The 19,410-nt window shown below is 35.2% G+C and overlaps 1 protein-coding gene across 2 annotated transcripts in view; it reads right to left on the reverse strand.

Annotated features, from left to right (window-relative positions):
- The window catches only part of EXOC6B (exocyst complex component 6B), a 548,300-nt gene that overhangs the window by 474,250 nt on the left and 54,640 nt on the right, over positions 1-19,410 (reverse strand). For both annotated transcript variants that reach the window (XM_036262943.1, XM_036262944.1), the window contains exon 2: positions 2,066-2,231. In XM_036262943.1, the coding sequence (XP_036118836.1) occupies positions 2,066-2,231 (166 nt within the window). The remainder of the gene's footprint in view (positions 1-2,065; positions 2,232-19,410) is intronic.

Below are 19,410 nucleotides of genomic sequence, written 5' to 3' on the forward strand. Positions count from 1 at the left end.
TTTTACCATTCCTCTACCAAATGACTTTTAGGAACATTTTAAAGTTTTACTTATTGGGGAAAAAAAAAAAAACATCATAAGAGCATCCTTGTACATGCACCTGTATAGCCTTAGAATAAATCTTAGAACTATGTGGAGTTTTAAGTATTGATAAATAAAATAGCTCTTCTCGAAGGCTGTAACAATCTACACTCCAACCAGGCATTCCCTCGTTGACTGGTATCATCTCCAATCTTAAATATTATTTCTTTCATCTTCGTCATTCTAATAGGTGACACCTTATATTTCAAATCTGTGTTCCTTTAATTATTTCTAAATTGTAGAGTTTCCTTGTATTTCTTTTGTACACTGTATATTAATGTATATTTCTCAATTTTGTTAGTGTTCATACTTCCTATTAATTTATAAAGACTTTTTATATGTTAAGAATATCATATATATTTGTAAATATTTTTATTTATTATTTACCTTATAAATTTTATGTTGTATGTAGAAAAGTTTTACTCATTTTAATGTTCTCCTATCCATTTTCTTCTTTCTGCCATAGGACTGTTTAGAAATGTATTCTTCATTCCCCAAATCGCAAAAATATTCATCTATAGTTTCTACTAATTACTTTATGATTCTATTTTTTACATTTAACTCTTCAATTTATCTAAAATTAATTTTGCTGTTGAATGAGCAAGGGATTTAATTTAATTAGAAAGGTATTTAATTTCAATTAGTTAAGCATTAAAGAATATGAACGACAAATTAGAAGAGTTGTTATTTTTGGAGAGGAGGGCGGAGGAAACAACTGAGAAGGCTACAAAAGAGAATTTTAATTGCATTTAACTGACAGTATTATATTTCTTAAGATAATTGAAGAGATGTACAGGTCCATAAACTCTTATTTGAAACCTTTTGGATTTTAGAATTTTGGTGATTTTATAAAGATAATAGGGTACATATTGTATATTATATAACCAATGGGTACTAGGACAGCATCCCACAATCAAAAACATTAATATTTCTATAGCAAAGTAAATAATTTACATTAAATAAAATATATTTATTAAGAAGTCTGATAGCTTTATGTCCATTCAGGTCAGATTTTTTTTTATCAAATTGGCTTTTAAATCACTATAGCTTTAAAATATAATTTAATATTTACTAGTCCATTTCTCCACTCAGTAAAATTGTTTCTTTGCTTTTCTTAGCAATATATTCTTTTATATGAATTTTACACTCACTGTCAAGTTCACCCCATGCCCCAGGAATATCTTTTTGGGACTTCAATTCAAATTCCAATAAGACCAAAAGAAAGAAAGAAAGAGGGAGGGAGGGGGAGGGAGAAGGAGGGGTAGAGGGAGGGAGGAAGGGAAGGAAGGAAGGAAAAATCAGAAGTATAAGGACTGAAAAGAAGAAAATAAAGCTGTTATTACTTGCAGATCATATGAGTAAGTTTACATAGAAAACTCAAAGACTCTATATACAAATTATTAGAAATAATAGAAGAGTCTAGTAAAGTGGTTAGATGTAAAATCAATAAGCAAAGTCAATTATCCAAGATAAGTGAATTTGCTAAGCCAGACCCCAGACTAATATGACTAACCTCCGTATTAGTAGATACATAGAATCTGTCATATCAAGAAAGAACTTTCATGCTTTGGTAGAAGACACTCTATAACTGTCAGTGATTTTTTTCCTTTGGCTTAGGTTGCCATGCTGCAGGCTAATACAGCCAGGCCCTGCAATACCATCATCCTATAGGGATGACTTTTATCTAACAAGTAGATGGATGTCATAAAGAATCAACTGAATTTCTGTTTGAAAGAAACTATTACTTATTCTGTTACTGGTTCTCATCACACGTAGATATCCCAAATAAATTAAACTTAAAAGAGTTTTCTTTTTTAACTAAAAGCAACAGTCCCAATTATCTATATTCAGTACAAATTCCTTTCTTACTATACAAAACCTCGTTTGTAGTAAAGATGTAACCTGCAATGTATTCCCTATTCCTTTAATGCTAGTCAAAACCCCAGCCAGGACAGAGAACAAGTCTGTCTTAGAGTGACCTTACTTTGAGTTTCTGGGCTTCTCCTCTCACTTTCAGCAGTTCAGTTATAGAGTCCACAAAGCCCTGGTAGTGAAAGTTGCACATTTTCTCAATTTCTCGGTCATGATTTCGGATGCGAGTTTCAAGCTTCTCCATGAATCGTCCATGTTCCTCACCATCATAGACAGACCTTTAAAAAAAATGGCATGAAGATTACACCAGATTTACTTCTAAGAATAAAGAATAGCAAACCCAGAAGCAAAAGAAATTAGATCTTAAAGTACATAAACCACAGAGTAATACATCTGTATTCATAATGCCCCAATGCTAGATGACTGTTTTTTAGGAAAATTCAAAATTTTGCTTCCTATTCATTCAAAAATATTAAAGTGTTTGACAGTATTCATCATAGAATTCTCATCATAAAGTGAAGAACTGAATTACAACTCCTTTGCACTTTTCTTTCTCAATTAATCTAGAAAAACTCTATTTTGGATAAACACAACTCGAAATACTCCATGACTATACCCGAGAAACTGACACTGATGGAGAAAAATCACACAGCTGTGCTGGCTAGACTCAAGTGGGCTATATACCTACAAATCTGAATTGAGCACTTAATAAATATCAATACACAATACTACTAAATCAATCTCCCCACCACCACCAAAAAAAATCACTTCGTATTCTCCAAAATAACTATATGTAAAAACCTTACTTTCTCCTCTCCTAAAGTAGCCACCCCCTCACCTTCAGCAGCTGATCACAGAAAAAAAAAAGGAAGTATTTCTTCTTCTCCCACTAAAATCAACCAAACTACTTGCATCTGTTAACTCCTGCTCTGCCCACCCTTGTGTAATGGAAAAATACTTCAAGCTCTTAGCTACAGTCAATCCTTGTCTCAAGAACTTGACTCCTGCAGTTATTCCCATTTATCCCTCCTCTGCATCGTGTATTTCTCCCACTCTACTAAATCGTTCTTATGGGTATATAAACATGACTTTAAGAAACCTGTCCTTATATACACATTTCCCTCTTAGTACCATCTTATTTCTCTGCTCCCCTTTCCAGCAAAACTCCTTTCCACTTCCTCACCTCTCAATAGTCAGCATTCATCATACTCCATCTAATAGCAGCATTTGCTGCAGTTTAACACACCTTCCTTCTTGAAACACTTTTTTCTCTAGACTTCAATGATACACACTAATGCAATTTTTATCCTTTCACTGACCTGCCTTCTCCTTTATTGTTTTTCTAAATATTCCTAAAACCTCTTCTCTTCTATATCTACTCTCTATCACCAATCAATGCCATCTAATCCCATGGCTTCAAAATACCATGCATATAGTGATGACTTCCTACTCTTACTCTATATCTACAAATCAGAGCACTTCCCTGAGCATCAGACTCAAATATTTAGCCACTATTTAACAATTCCAATTGGATTTTTAAAAGCCATCTCAAATTTAACACAGGGGAAAAAAATCATCCATCACCAAACTATCTCCACTCCCAAAGCTGTTCCTTCCCCAAATCTCCCCCCAACCCAGACTCACCCACCCTATCACAGCTAATGGCACTATCCAATTGTCCAAGTCAAAAATACAAATCTAGGAATCACACCTAATCCATCTCTTTCCATCATGCATCCCATACACCCGTCCCAATCCATTAAAGTCCTGACAACTCAACATCCAAAACACACCTTAAAACTGACTACATCCCACCATGTTCTCTAAACCCCTAATCCATATATATCTGCATCGTTGCCACACTGAACCAATGCAATGACCTCCTGAAAGTCTCCACTCTCCACTCTTCATCTCCCCACTCCCTTCCCCAGTGCACATACTTTACACATAGCAGTGAAAATTATCTTTTTAAAGCAATAATTCAGATGTTATCCCCCTGCTTAAATCTCTCTCATAGCTTCTCTTTACAAAAAGAATACAAATCTTAAACCCTTACTGTGGTCTCCAAGTGTCTACATAATCTAGCCTCCACCTCCCTAACCTCTTTCTCTCTTCTCTCTAGTTCCCACCCCCAGCTTCCCTCCACCCTCTAGACTCCAGTTACACTGGGTTTTGTTTTCTTTTTGTCTTCTTCCTGCCTCAAACATTTTGTTTTACCTGTTTTTATGCTAATAATGCTTGTCCCTTATATATTCAAACAACTTTCTCCTCATCATCCATGGTTTACTGTCTATCTCTCCCCACAACCCATCCCTATTAGAAAAAATCTCTAGGGCCAGAACTCTGTCTGCCATATTCACCCTTGTACCTCTAGATAAGTGCCAGACAGGTAATAGGCAGTGAGTAAATATCTGTTGACTAACTGAATGACTAACATTATCTCCAAGACCTCTTTAATCTCTGACATTTGTTAAAAAAAATATGCATTTGCTCATTACCAATATTTTCTGGTTCCATAATCATTTGTGAGTACAGAAACACTACCCTGATCCTGTGGATCAGAAAGCACACTCTACTGAGCAGGTCAGTTTGTTCCACTGTCCAAAACTCAGTAGTGATCACAGACAACACACATACTAGTTTGGCTTTCAGTAAAAATTCTGAACACTTACTTTAGAAAACCAGAGCAATCTAGATTCATTCTCCTCTTTTGAAATAAAGGAGAAAGACCTTCAAATAAATTATAAACAATCCCTGCTTTGACCATGAAGACACTCTACAGAATAATCACTTGCCTGAAAGAGCTATTTGGAATATACAACACATACACTTACCATTGACATTTCAACTAACCTCAAATAAGCATAACCTTTCCCCTTTAAAAAAAAAAAAAAAAGTTTCCATATAAAGACACCAATATTCCTTGCCATTTGAAGAGGACTAACCACTGAAAACTCATCAATCTAAATGGCATAAGCAAACATTATTTAATATTAGATAACTCTTAGTTTCAAATTCAGTTATATCTTGAACCAGTAATACTTCTAAGTAGCAAGTCTACTTCCTTTTACTATATAAAACTTCTTTTCATTTGTCCCGTCCCAAGATTTACGTTAATATTACCAAGATAGTATCAAGAAGAAAATCCCCCCAAAAATATATATATTTATATATTTATATATATATATATATATATTATATATATATATATATATTTTTTTTTTGGTATATATATATCAAAAAAAGAAAACGTAGATTTTAGCTACCTAGCTGTGTGGCCTTGGTTTTAGCAATATAATTAGCTATGAGTCTTCGACCAGCTCAGTTAATATCTCTAACCCTCAGCTTTCTCATTTGGAAAATAGGAAGCAATCAATTACATATTCTCTGAAGTATCAGCTCAGCTCTAAATCTCTACAATTCACTTCCACTTTCAACTTCAGTTAATAATAATGTAAGTATCACACATTTTCAGAATAGTCTAAACAGGTAGTTCAAAAGAAGTTAATTAATTCTTTAAACCCTTATCACTAGCCCCTGCCTATTTCTCCTATCTTTATGATTCTAATATTCTCTTTAATTATAATACTGTTGAATAACATGAAGGGTTTACAGTGGATCCCTTGAGTATCTTGAGAATTTTTAAAAGTTACAATTAAATGTAATACCCACATATTTAAAACAGGGGTTTGGGACTATGTTTACTATTCTTGTGTGCCACGGCTATGCATCGGGTAATCCATGATTTCCAGACTTTATGTTAATTTTGTGTGCACAGGCAGATGCACATGTATGTAATTTTAAGGGAAACTGATCCATAGTTTCCATCTGGTTATCAAAGAGACAAAAAACCAATGATTTAAAGGTTTTGTTTCTAGTTGCCTACCATAGGAAAAGGCAATTATTGATCACTACCTAACAGTTCACCTTGAACCAGCATTTCAAGTATATACACCGCTTTACTCAGTGCAAACCAACACACTTATCAGATATAAAATGCTAAAAACAAAAATAAAAAAGTCTCAAATTCTGGAAAGGTCATAGACCTACAAAATTTAACCTAATACTGGTAGTCAACATTGTAATTGAACAAAGAGTAGCTCCCCCCACCCAACAAAAGACTGAAACTAGGGAAAGACTGCCATCTAGTGATGGCCTGTTTCTAACATTCCTTGAAACTTAAATTTGATGAGGCCAAGTCAGAGGGACTGATCAAAAATCAAAAAACTGTATTCTATACCACCTGCTGGCTAAAGACTTATAACTAGTTATTAAATTATACATTATATAAAGTACTTTAATGCTTACATTTCCATTTTTAATAGAAAACAGAATTCTGAGAATAAGGTCATGTGCTTTTGACATGTCCAAGTGTGCCAGAGTTAATAAAGACTATGAAATAAACTGCACCACTGGTTTAATTATCTCTGATAATCCAAAGAATATCCTAGTAACTAGTAAAATATAAACAATAAGAAATGCTTGGAAATTAACTTTTTATGGGCTATATTTTGTCAACAAATAAATGTTGCCTTATAAAGTCTAATTTCCAAAAACCATCAAATAAACTACAGGTTTTTGCAAAATGTAAAATGTTTTATCTTAATGTCTATATCTGATACATACCTCTGAATATCCCACCTACATTTCATGCACATACTAAGAGAGTAAAATTTTAACTTATAAAATGGCACTTTGGGCATTCTATTCAACAAATATCTATGATTTCCCTGTACTGTGGGCATTCTATTCAACAAATATTTATGATTTCCCTGTACTAAGCCATTATATGATTATATCACTTGCTAGGACCTACATCAGCTCAAAATTTCTTTTCCCAGAAAAGAAAAATAAATAATATTATAGGCATATGGAATCTCATTTAAATCCTATGCATCTTTTTATTAGACATGATTCCCATTTTATAAATAAAGAACCTGAAACCCAAGAAGATGAAGTATCTTGCCAAATTCACACATCTAGAAAGTGTCCTCTGGAGTACATCAGTCTGTCTCCTTTTAGAACAAGGAAAGCAAAAAGGTCAGATGGACCCCTAAAACATTAGAATTGAAAGAGGTCTTGAACATGGAATACAAAGCTCTTATTGTACAATGAAGGAAACTGAGGCCAAGAAATGTTAAATGTCTTAATCAGCATTACACTGCTTGTTACTGATACATCTGGACCTGACTCCCAAAGAAAACACAATTAGGAAAAGCTAATGCAATATGAAGCCTGACCCAAAGCTAAGTGGTTGAGTGAGACAGAGAGACAGAGATTTCTACTTCAAGATGAGTCAACTGCCTATTAGTTATGTCTGTCTACACAACAACTATTCCATTCTTCTTCCTCTTGGAAGAGTTCCAATTTGCTCTGGCAATCTCCTTATGGGGAGACACTGCGACTTGCCCATTTTATCTCCAGCATCTAGCACAGAGCCTTGCACAAAGGAGATCCTCCATGAATGTGAAGATGGAGAAAGCGACGTAAGGGCAGGAGACCAACAGTGTGCATTTCTGATTTCATTGTCAAAGATAGACGCAAAAGAGAACCACATCAAAGTTTATCTGTTGAGATGTTTTCAAGAACAAAAGACTGAACAATTTGCATCTTGTTTTTGATTAACTGAAGAAAAAAATTCCAGAGTTTACTGTAGTCTTTTCTTTTTCATACATATGTTTTTTTAACTTCTGTCATGGCTTTAGTCCTAAAACATTTTCTTCTCATTAAGCTCCATAAAAGCTTCATCAGTATTTTTGTTTATTCCAAAAGTTAAAAATAAAATAGAAAAACAAGACTTGAACATGATGTTGAAAGAGAAACTGCAGGAGGTCAATAAAAGTTTAAAGCCCCTTCCCTTCCTTCCTGCAGGTTGTCTACCAATGTAATTCAAACCTTACTATGGTAATGTGGATGCTCTGAGTGCATAAAAGTGAAAGTAGATCACTGTATATCATCAATGATAGGGGAAGCGCGTGCTGGTCAATGAAATATAAGCTGTAGACTACAGACAAATGTTTTTGTATTGCTACAGGTGCTAAATCCATTCAAATCCTTTTTTCATCCCTGCAGATACCAAAGTATCCAACTGACTTCACCAAGATAGCCCATTCAACCAAAATAAAGCTGTGATGGAGATCACCCTCAAGGAAAAAAGGGAACCCCACATTTCCAAGATGGCTCTTTTGAGAGGGACAAAAGCAGAATGAAGAAGTTTCTTACTGGCACCTAGCCAAAGAGCCTACTAAAAGCCTAGTATTGGTTAAATGAAAAGAAAAGTAGAGAAGAGAACTTGTCATTCAAATCAATAATAAACTATTAGGAAATAAACTGATGAAAGCAAGGAAACTCCTAATCAAGTATATATAGGCTGCCATAACTACTATCATGATAATGTCACATGGTTAGAACACTTAAATCACCCTAAGTAACTGAAGACACAAAGGCACCGCAAGATATGTTAGTGGCTTCATTTTGGCCTCTGTATCAATTTGGTTAAAGTGCAATATGATTTATTCCACTGCAGCTTTCAGTGGTGGTTATGAAATCTGGCAGCTAAAAGTTGGATTACGGATATTGCTGCCAAATAAAAATAATCCATCTACAGCCTGATGATTCCGACTGAATCTAACCTGGGGAAATTGCTGAAAGCAGAATAGTAACGTAGCTAGTATATACGGGGTTATAATTAACATTGGTAACTAGCTCCAGTTTTACTGCATGGAATTCAAAGTGTCAAGTATAAAGAAAAAAAGTGTCAAGTTTAACAATGAAACATGCAAAGTTGGGGCTAAATGAAACTACTGATTCACTTAGTATCTATCACAACCACAAGTCTGAACTAGTATTTGTTGGTAAAACTTCAAGATCCTCTACAAACGATATTAAGTATTTAAATAAATAAGTACTCTGAAAAGCTATGTAAATATTTTAAAAGACTACAAACTAACTGAAGAAATGCTTCCAAGTCTCCACACTTAAAATTATTATTATGGGCCCAGCCAGTGTGGCTCAGTGCGTGAGCATTGACCCATGCACCAAGAGGTGGCTGGTGCCCAGGCTGTGGGCCAAATCCCCAGTGGGGGACATGCAGGAGGCAGCCAATCGATGTTCTCTCTCATCGATGTTTCTAGCTCTCTCTCTCCCTCTCCCTTCCTCTCTCTGAGATCAATAAAGAAAAAAAATTTTTTTAATTATTACTATGGTTCCAATGAGATCATAAAGTTATTAATACAGAAAAACAAACCAGCAGGATTGGACATTGGAAACACTTAAACGAATAGTCCTGGTTTTCTTATGTGTGTAGATTTAATGTGGGCTTAACAAAATTAGACCAACCAAGTTTCTCAGAATCACTAAATCAAACTATAATAAGTAAATTATATATGTATATGTTGTGCATTAGATGTGTATTTTGTGTATATAAATATGTGCATACATATGTATACATATATGTATGTATGTGTATCATATGCACACTCATGCACAAAATATGTGCACACACACACATATTTCCAATTTTCTGAGAAAGAACCAGACTTGTAAACATCACATTCAATTCTTAGTCCAATTTCATCCACAAGTGATTGTTTACTGACATTTCATGGCCAAAAGAAACCATAATCTTCAAGTCTATAAGCAACTATTAAATTAAAATCTCTCATCTGATAATTTTCCTTATGGTGTCATTTCTCTCTTTTCCTCTTTCACAATTAAGATTCTTAAAAGAGCAGTCTACCTTCACTACCTCCACTTCCTCAAACTGAACTTATTCTTCAACCCAGTGTAACCTGGTTTTTACCCACATAACCCCCAATGAACCTCTTTTTGCTAAGGTCAATAAAAGCCTACCTACTAACTGTCAAATCAAATATTCATTCTTCAGTACAGCATCTTCTGTATGTGCCAGAGCTAACCATTCCCTCTTTCTTAAACCTCTACTCCCAGCGCTTCCATTACATTCCTTCTTAGTCTCCAATAATTCTTCTTTCTGGCCCTCAATACATGCTTAGACTTCATATCCTTTCATTCCTCATACATACTCATTTGAAGATATCATTAATACCTCAGCTTTCATTATTAATTAGACATCTTTGGTCCCCAAAACAATAACACCAAGGCATATCTCTGTCAAATCCTATAAACCTCAATATTTAACCACCATTCATCTCAAAAACATCTCAAACTGTGCATGTCAAAAGCTGAAATCATCAACTCTCTACCCAACCCTACACTCCCATCCTATATTCACCATCTCAAATAAAGGTACCACCAGCCACCATTATTCAAATATGTAACAGTTTGTGAGAAATATGTAAATTAACCTTCACTTCTCAATTCCCATCTCACATCTACTTCCAACTAATCACCAAGATCTACCAATTCTAATTCCATAATGTCTCTTCTGTGCTTTTCTTCCTCCCTGTCTTCCCCTTCCTTGGCTCATTATCTTTCTTCTGTACAATTCTTTTCACCTCTTTCTTCTTATTGCCCTAATAATCCATCTTCAATATTTCTTTCACAGTAATCTTCTTTAAATAAAACTGTAATCTTAAAACACACAACACACACCACTTTAGGATTAAGTCCTGCCTCAGAATCAAGTCCAAAGTTCCTAGCATACTACAGAAGACCTGTCTGTGTACAGCTTTATCTCTGAATACTCCCCATATTCACTCTACTTCAAGTTCCTTGAGTATACTATATCCCTCTGTCCAGAATCTCCTTACTCTCTCTGGTAAATTCCTACTCATCCCTCAAATTTCAACTCAAAACTCACTCCTTCTATAAAACTTCCCTCCTTAGTACCACTACTATACACTGGTAGAGAAGATCCCTTCCCCCTACTTGCCAACAAAGTACAACCTAAAAAACTGTTCATAAAACCAGAGACAGTTTAAGTTTACACTCTCTGGAGGCATTTACAGAAAATAGGATTGTTAGTCCTTTCTTCAAATATTCATATTAAAGGTTACTTTTCTCCTACTTACTGATACACGGATATTAGGCATTTTTTCCCAAAAGAGGCCAATTTCATCTACAATAAAAATATTTTACAGTATGTAATAATCTAGTTTTTTTAAAGAGTACATTTTAAAATTATTTTTTTTAATGAAGAAACAAAATCTGTTGAAGCACCTAGCCCTATTCTTAATAAGAAGTGACACAAAGTAAGTAGTACTCCTTAGCAGCATGGTATTCTCATTTACCACCTGGCCTTCTTTGACACCGCACAAATTTGAACTGGCCTTGAACCTATGAAAAACCATGTGGTTTGAAGTAAATTTAATCAGAAATAGAATCATCCTGTTTGCCATAAAGTTGCTGAACAAATGCCTAGTATTATCCTAGAAATGAATGGGCACCACCACTAATGACTTTCACTGGCAGAAAGCTGAGTTGATATTTTGTTTTGAGATATTTATTTGTTCATATTTTTTAAAGGGTACTACACTGAACACTCTACACTGTAAAGATTTATTTCCATGTCTATCTCCCCTACAGGACCATGAGTTCCTTGAGGGTTTACACCTGGAACAATGCCTGTATACCACAGAGAAGGCATTATAAAGTGACCAAGGTCCTAACGCAGTGCTCAAAAATGTTTCAACATTTAAATTTTCTTCAAAGACAAGCACTAGAGTTAATAATAAAACGTTCTTACTTAAAAAGCAAATTCAAGTTCCAGCAGTGCAAAAAATCAGTACCTCAGCTAAAATGCAAAATAGAAAAAGAATAATAGGAATAAAAGGTAGAACTTAAAAGGTTCAAGGAAATCTACTGTAGAAGAGAAGTGTCTGGGAATAATTTATTTCCCTAGCTCTCCTCTAACCTCCTCTGGAAGCTGGAAGAAAGAAGATGATTAAACTGCAACAAGACCTGGCTCTGGAGGGAATGGGTGTTTCTGGCCCTTGTTGCCAATAGAAGGGGGAGGGTGACAGCAATCCCTAAGGGCTTTTAGAAAAAAATTGCTTCCAGGTGGAAATTTTTTATGGTACTTTGTAAGCCTGGAGTCATTTTTTGCTTTCCTTCTTAAACCATGGGCAATCAGACTGCAACAATGGAAACAGATAACTCCCAAACATCATGGTTATATGCTCCAAATTACAAAACCTAACTCTAAAAGGAGAGAAAAAAATTTGAGAAAGTCTTTTTTTTTTTTTCTTAAGGGGGAGGGTGGGATAGTCTGTTAAAGATTTGTATTTGGTGGAACATAAAAGTAGTAAACAACTTTGCCCGGCCAGTGTGGCTCAGTGGTTGAGTATTGTTAACCCATGCACCACGAGGTTGCTGGTTCAATTCCAGGTAAGGGCACATGCCCAGGTCGTGAACCAAATCCCCAGTGGGGGCATGCAGGAGGCAGCCAATTCATGTTCTCTCTCATCAGTGCTTCCATCTCTCTCTCCCTCTCTCTCTAAAAAATCAATAAAAGAAAAAAAAGAGGTCAAGAATTTTGTATGATAATGATCAACATCAGTCTCATACTAAGACTAAATACTATAATATACAGTCATGGAGAGTCATGCAATGTTCCTGCTATTTTCCAAATTTTCATTATTTTGACCTGGATTAAGTGTTCTATTAAATGTTTATCATAGGGGTATACACAGAAGTCCTACCACACATCATGTGAGATAGCTAAGTTGATTTATATCTAATCATTCTTCTGAAAAAAGTTGGGGGGGTGTATGTCTGACTTTGCAATCATGGCTCAAGAACATGAGGGGGTAGTTACAGTACCAACTCATAAGAAAAGCAGAGAAGCAAAAACTAGTCTGGCTGGTTGAGTGTTGACCTGTACACCAAGAGGTTGCCGGGTCGATTCCCAGTCAGGACACATGCCCATGTTGTGGGCCAAATCCCCAGTGGGGGGCATGCAGGAGGCAGCCAATCAATGCTCTCTCTCATCAATGTTTCTATCTCTCTCTCCCTCTCACTTTCTCTCTCTCTAAAATCAATAAGGAAAAAAAGAGAAAGAAAAAAAAAAAAAAACTAAGGTCAGGAACAAGACAGGGATGTTCGCTTTCACTACTCTTATTCAACATAGTACTAGAGTCCTAGCCACTTCGATCAGACAAGAGGAAGAAATAAAAGGTATCCAAATTGAAAAAGAGAAAGTAAAACCATCATTATTCACAGATGACATGATATTGTACATAGAAAATGACTCCAACAAAAAACTCTAGATCTAATAAATGAATTCAGCAAAGTAGCAGGATACAAAATTAATACCCAGAAATCAGTGGCATTTTTATACACTAATAATGAACTATCAGAAGGAGAAACTAAAAAAATAATCCCATTTACTATTGCATAAAATAATAATAATAAGGTACCCTAGGAATAAACATAACCAAGGAGGTAAAAGACCTGTATTCACAAAACTGTAGGACATTGAAGAAAGAAACAGAAGAAGACACAAACAGGTGGAAGCATATACCATGATCATGGATTAAAAGAATGTACATCATAAAATATCCATACAACTCAAAGCAATCTATAGATTTAGCAATTGCTATTAAAATACCAATAGCGTATTTCATATATCTAGAACAAATATTCCAAAAATGTATATGGAACCAAAAAAGACCCCAAATAGCCTCAGCAATCTTGAGAAAGGGGGAGTGGTGGTGGAATAGGGCAAGGGATAAATGGTGATGGAAAAAATAAAATAATAATGAATAATTAAAAAAAAAAAAAAAAAGGTGGAGGGATCACAATACTGAATATCTAACTACACTACAAAGTCACTGTCATCAAAACAGCCTGGTACTGGCACAAGAACAGGCATACAGATCAATGGAACAGAACAGAAAGCCCAGAAATCAACCCACACCTTTATGGCTAATTAATATTCGACAAACGAGGCAAGAACATAAAATGGAGTAAAAACAGTCTCTTTCATAAATGGTGTTGGGAAAATTGGACAGGTACATGCAAAACAATGAAACTAGGCCACCAACTTATACCATACACAAGAATAAACTCAAAATGGATTAAAGACTTAAATGTAAGTCACAAAGCCATAAAAATCCTAGAAGAAAAAACATGGGCAATAAAAATCTCACACATCTTGTGTAGCAATATTTTTACCGATATATTTCCTAGGGCAAGGTAAACAAAGGGAAAAATAAACAAATGGGACTACATCAAACTAAAAAGCCTCTGCATGGCAAAAGCAATCATTTACAAAACGAAAAGGGAATTGACTGTAAGGGAGAACATACTTGTCAATGACACATCTGAAAAGGGTTTAATTTCTAAAATATATAAAGAACTTATATAATGCAATACCAGGAAGACAAACAATCCAATTAAAAAATGGGAAAAGGACCTGAATAGACACTTCTCTAAAGAAGACATACAGATGGCCAATAGATGTAAATCATCAGAGAGATGCTAATTAAAACCACAATGAGGTATCATGTCACACCTGCCAGAATGGCTATCATCAATAAATCAACAAGTGCTGGTAAGGATGAAGAGAAAGGGATCCCTTGAGAATGGCTGATGGGAATGCAGACTGGTATAGCCACTGTGGAAAAAAGTATGAAGTTTCCTCAAAAAATTAAAAATGGAAGTGCCTTTTGACCCAACCTTCCCCCTTCTGGGACTCTATCCTAAGAATCCCAAAACATCAAACAGAAAGAATATATGCACCCCCATGTTCATAGCAATGTCATTTACAATAGCCAAGATCTGGAAACAGCCGAAGTGCCCATCAGTAGATGAGTGGATAAAAAAGCTGTGGTAGGAACATTTATACAATGGGAATATTACTCAGCTGTAAAAAAGAAGGAACTCTTACCCTTTGCAACAGCATGAATGTATCTGGAGATTATTATTCTAAGTGAAATAAGCCAGTCAGAGGAACACAAATATCATTGTGATCTCATGTATACATGGAATATAATGAACAAAATAAACTGACGAACAAAATAGAACCAGAGGCATAGATACATGGTACATTATGAGAGAGGTCAGAAGGGGACTGGATAAAAGAAGGTGAAGAGAGTAGCCAAAGAACATATATACATAGTCCGTGGACAGAGACAACAGAGTGGTGAAGGCTAGGGCAAGGGGGTGGGGGCTGGGTGGAGGTGGGCAAGGGGGGGGGGGGGCATCTGCAATAGTGTCAACAATAAAATACATACATACATACATGCATACATACAACAGATACAATTTTTTTTAAAGTGGGGAGAAAAAAACAGAAAAAGAAAAGCATAGAAAACTAGAGGCCAATCATTCAACTATCCAGCAATTTAATCTAGGAAATCTTACCATACCAATATCAAATTAAAAGTAAATCCAGCTCAATATTATAAAATATTTAAAGTAATATACATTTTAAACCATTTACATATACTAACTCACTTATTGTTCAAAAATAATCCTACTGTACTAGATCATTATCTTCATTTCACACAGGAAGCAACCTTTCTGATATTGCCAGGACATAGAAACATTTACCTTCCCCAGGTTGCTACAATTATATGAAGGATAAGATGAAAGAAAAAGGATTAGGGAGAGAAAAAGATGAGACAGAGAGAAACACACCAAAATAATATAAATGACCATGTTTAGATAATGTAATTATGACTTTTTTCTTTCTACTTTTCCATATCTTTATAGTTTATTTGAATAAACACATATTGCTTTCATAATTGAAAAAAGAAATGTATCTAAAAGAGTCTACAATACTACCAGGTTTGTAGTAGATGCTCAATAAAATAGTAATTGAAATAAAAACCAAACACTTCCGTGTAACTTGGCATGGAATAATTTTTAATAATTATCCAAAAAATCAAATAAATGTGAAAAAAAAAAGAGATGAGAAGTTCTCACAATCTGTCACCTACGAACCCAAGAAGCAATCACCAATGGTTGGAATTTTTTAAATTCAGTATCTTTTCTATATTCTAATCTCCTCTTGTTATTAATCATAATCTCAAAATGAATTTAAAACATACATGTATTTGATACCCTGAAATTCCTTTTATTCTTTTTTTTATTCAATTAATTAGGATAACATTGGTTAATAAGATCATATAGGTTTCAAGTGTACATTGCTGTGATACATGATCTGTATATTGTGTTGTTAATTTGAACTTTTAAATTTGAAAACTGATGTAGCAGAATCCTACAGCTATTCCATTGCAACTATGAAGACTACCAATTAATGTTCTTTCATTATCCTTCAAACAGGAGGGGACGAGGGATGCTCAATGGTTATTATTGATGAAACCTCAGATCTATTAATAAATAACTCAACTTGTGAAGTGGAAAAAGTGCCCATTTTCTGTTGTTTCCTATTCCTCTAACATGCCATCCAAAGAATTCCCTACCAATAACATAAACCTATTTAAAAAAAAAAAAAGTTCATGTTTTAGACAAAAATAAATCGAACACACTCCTCTTACATTATGATGCCAAGTTTCTATTAGGAATCAACACTGTGTCTTATTTTTCATAGAAACACCTGTTTACAGGCAGTATAGACTAGAACATTTTAAAGATCTCTCTTCAATATAAAAATGTACAGACTGGCTGGTGTGGCTCAGTGGTTGAGTGTCAACCCATGCACCAAGAGGTCGCCAGTTTGATTCCCAGTCAAGATACATGCTCACGTTGTGGCCCCAATCCCCAGTGGGGGGCATGCTGGAGGCGGCCAATCGATGTTCTCTCTCATCGATGTTTCTATCTCTCTCTCCCTCCCTCCCTGTAAAATCAATGAAGAAAAAAAAAATTTATATATAAAAATGTACAGAGAAAAAGAAACCTCAGTGATGATCCAGCCCAAACTCACAGACATACATTCAATTTTTTCTAGATATCACCATCACATACTTATCCAGCTCCTGTTGAAACATCTCTAGTAAAAGGAAGTTCAATACAAGGCAAGCAGTCCCATTTCAACAAAGTTCTTATACAAAAATAAAATTCGCCTTCCGATAATTTTCACCATTTATCTCATTTGTGCCCTCAGAGGATCACGGAACAAGACCTTGATCCCTCCCTTCCCTTCTCCAGACTAAACAATCTCAAATTATTCAACTATTCCATATATAAACAGTCTTTCAATTCTGGTTTTTACCCTCTGGACACGTTCCAGTAGTCAACATTCTTCTTAAATAAAGTGTAACGAAACAGGCAGTATAGCACAATGGTCAAGAGCACAGGCTTCAAAGCCAGACTTCCTAGATTCAAGTCTTGGTTCTGTGTGACCTTGGGCAAGTTATTAAACTTTTCTATAGTTCAGTTTCTATATCTGTAAACTGCAGATAATAATAGCAACCACTTCATACAGTTGTTATGTAAAGATTAAATGGCACAATATAAGTAAGCCTTCAAAATGATGCCCGGCACACAAAGAGTATGCTATAAGTATTAGCAGTTTTAAAATCAAGCATGGTCAAACTAGAAAAATAAAGACACATCTCCTTTAACTTTCTTACTCAGCTTCTACTAAAAAAAAAAGCCTAACAATAATGCTTTAGCAGTTTTGGCAGTCTTATCGTGCTATATATTGAGCTTAAAGTCACATAAAATCTTCTAATTTGATTTTATATATTGCTATACTCATTCAGTTGATATTGAATCTACAACTTATTGCCTATTACAAGCATTACAAGTACAGTCCATTCTTCCAGGCTTCTGAGATCTTTTGAGACAATGATTTTGTCATTCAACCTTCCATTTCCATGTTTCACTATGTTAGGTACAATAATATTTTCACAAAAGAAAACTAACTATGGGAAAGAGCAGAAACCCAAGTAACTCTAGAATCTAAGAAAGGAGAATCCTGGAAAACACCAACATATAAAACTGTGAAATTTTCTGGTTCCATTTTAAGGGGAAAAGGGGGGGGATTGTTAATCACATAAAGTCAAAAGAACACGAAAAAGCTAATGTTCAGTCTTTTAAAAAAAAGTCCAGAATATACATCAACCCTACTTCCTTCAGCCAACATTCAGCCCCCCAACTGTGCCCAACTAGGAGAGAACTTGTCATAAGCCAAAGCTTTTAAGGTCCCTCCTTTTTGAAGGCACAGTGGAAACAATTCCCCAGAACAAAGAAGTTGCGTCAGCAAGCTCTCTGCTCTTTCAAGTTGGAAGGACAGTTGATTCACACCATGTGTCAGAGAGAAACACCAGTTAGAACCAAGTAAGATAAATTTTAGGCCTCCTGAGCTGTTTAATATTAAACTGTAATAAGTCATCTTTACAGCAAATTATAAAAATACTATGTTTACCCTCCCTCTCATATGCTCCTTCCCTTGACAAGAAATTCTAAGACAATTCATAATTCCAAGCTCATATATGCTCCATCAAGAAATCATTTCAAATGTTAGCATCTAGAACCAATGATCTGGGTCATACTCCCAAAACAATGGCCTGGCATTTCACAATCAGCCTTGCTATGAAGTCCTTCATGTTCCAAGATATGATTACTTTAGGGATGGTCATGGTCTTTGATTAAATTAAAACCTCACTTCTGTCTTTGGCTGTTTCTACATGGAGATCTTGGTTTCCACTCTAGTCAATAATTTTACTTTACGCCTAGACGAAGAAATCAAATATATGTTCAACCACATAACTGACACTAAAGTGATTTTATTTTGAATAGTCTAGAAGATAAAAATAAAATCTGACACAACCTTGACTCAAATAGATTTGGAAAAATGGCCCTAAAACAATCCAAATAAAATTTAACAAAATAAGTGATATCAAAACTCAAACCATAAAATTGAAATTGGGAAAAGACCCGCTTAACATGTTAAGACATCTGAAAAGAGAGGTTACTAAACTGCATGACTGTTTCAACCGAATTAAGGAATTACAATGGGCAACTATGAGGAAAGCAAATTGCCTTCCTTTCAAAAATGACTATCATTAAAATTTGTTAGATATCTAGTGCATATTTTCAGGTAGTCTTGAGGTATGAAGGAAATAAAGATTAAAATTCCGTATCCACCTCTGAGAACAGGCCCCAAACATCACTCCAGGATCTCTAGAATATGTGGAGGACCATACCAGAAAGCAATACTGAACCACAGGCAACCATAGCCCTTCCACATCCAAACCCTAATTTAGCCAGCTCTGTCTTTTTTTTTTTTAATCTTCACCCGCGGACATTTTTCCATTTTTTTATTCAGATAGAGTGGGAAGGAGAGAGAGAAAGAGAGAGAGAGAAACATCGATGTGAAAGGGACACAATGAGTGGCCGCCACCCACAAGACCCAACCAGGGCTGGGGACAAACTGCAGCCAAGGTACATGTTCTTAGCGGGAACCGAACCCGGGTCTCTGTGGACCGCAGGCTGATGCTCTAACCGCTGCGCCAAACTGGCCAGGGCTAGCCAGCTCTGTCTTATTTGAATTAAGAAATAGTGAGGTCCTCAGGAACTTTTGTATATGTGGTTAAATTTATTACCATTGACCACATTAGAAATTAT

The sequence above is a fragment of the Molossus molossus genome, unplaced genomic scaffold (assembly GCF_014108415.1).
Source record: "Molossus molossus isolate mMolMol1 unplaced genomic scaffold, mMolMol1.p scaffold_m16_p_15, whole genome shotgun sequence".
Lineage (NCBI taxonomy): Eukaryota > Metazoa > Chordata > Mammalia > Chiroptera > Molossidae > Molossus > Molossus molossus.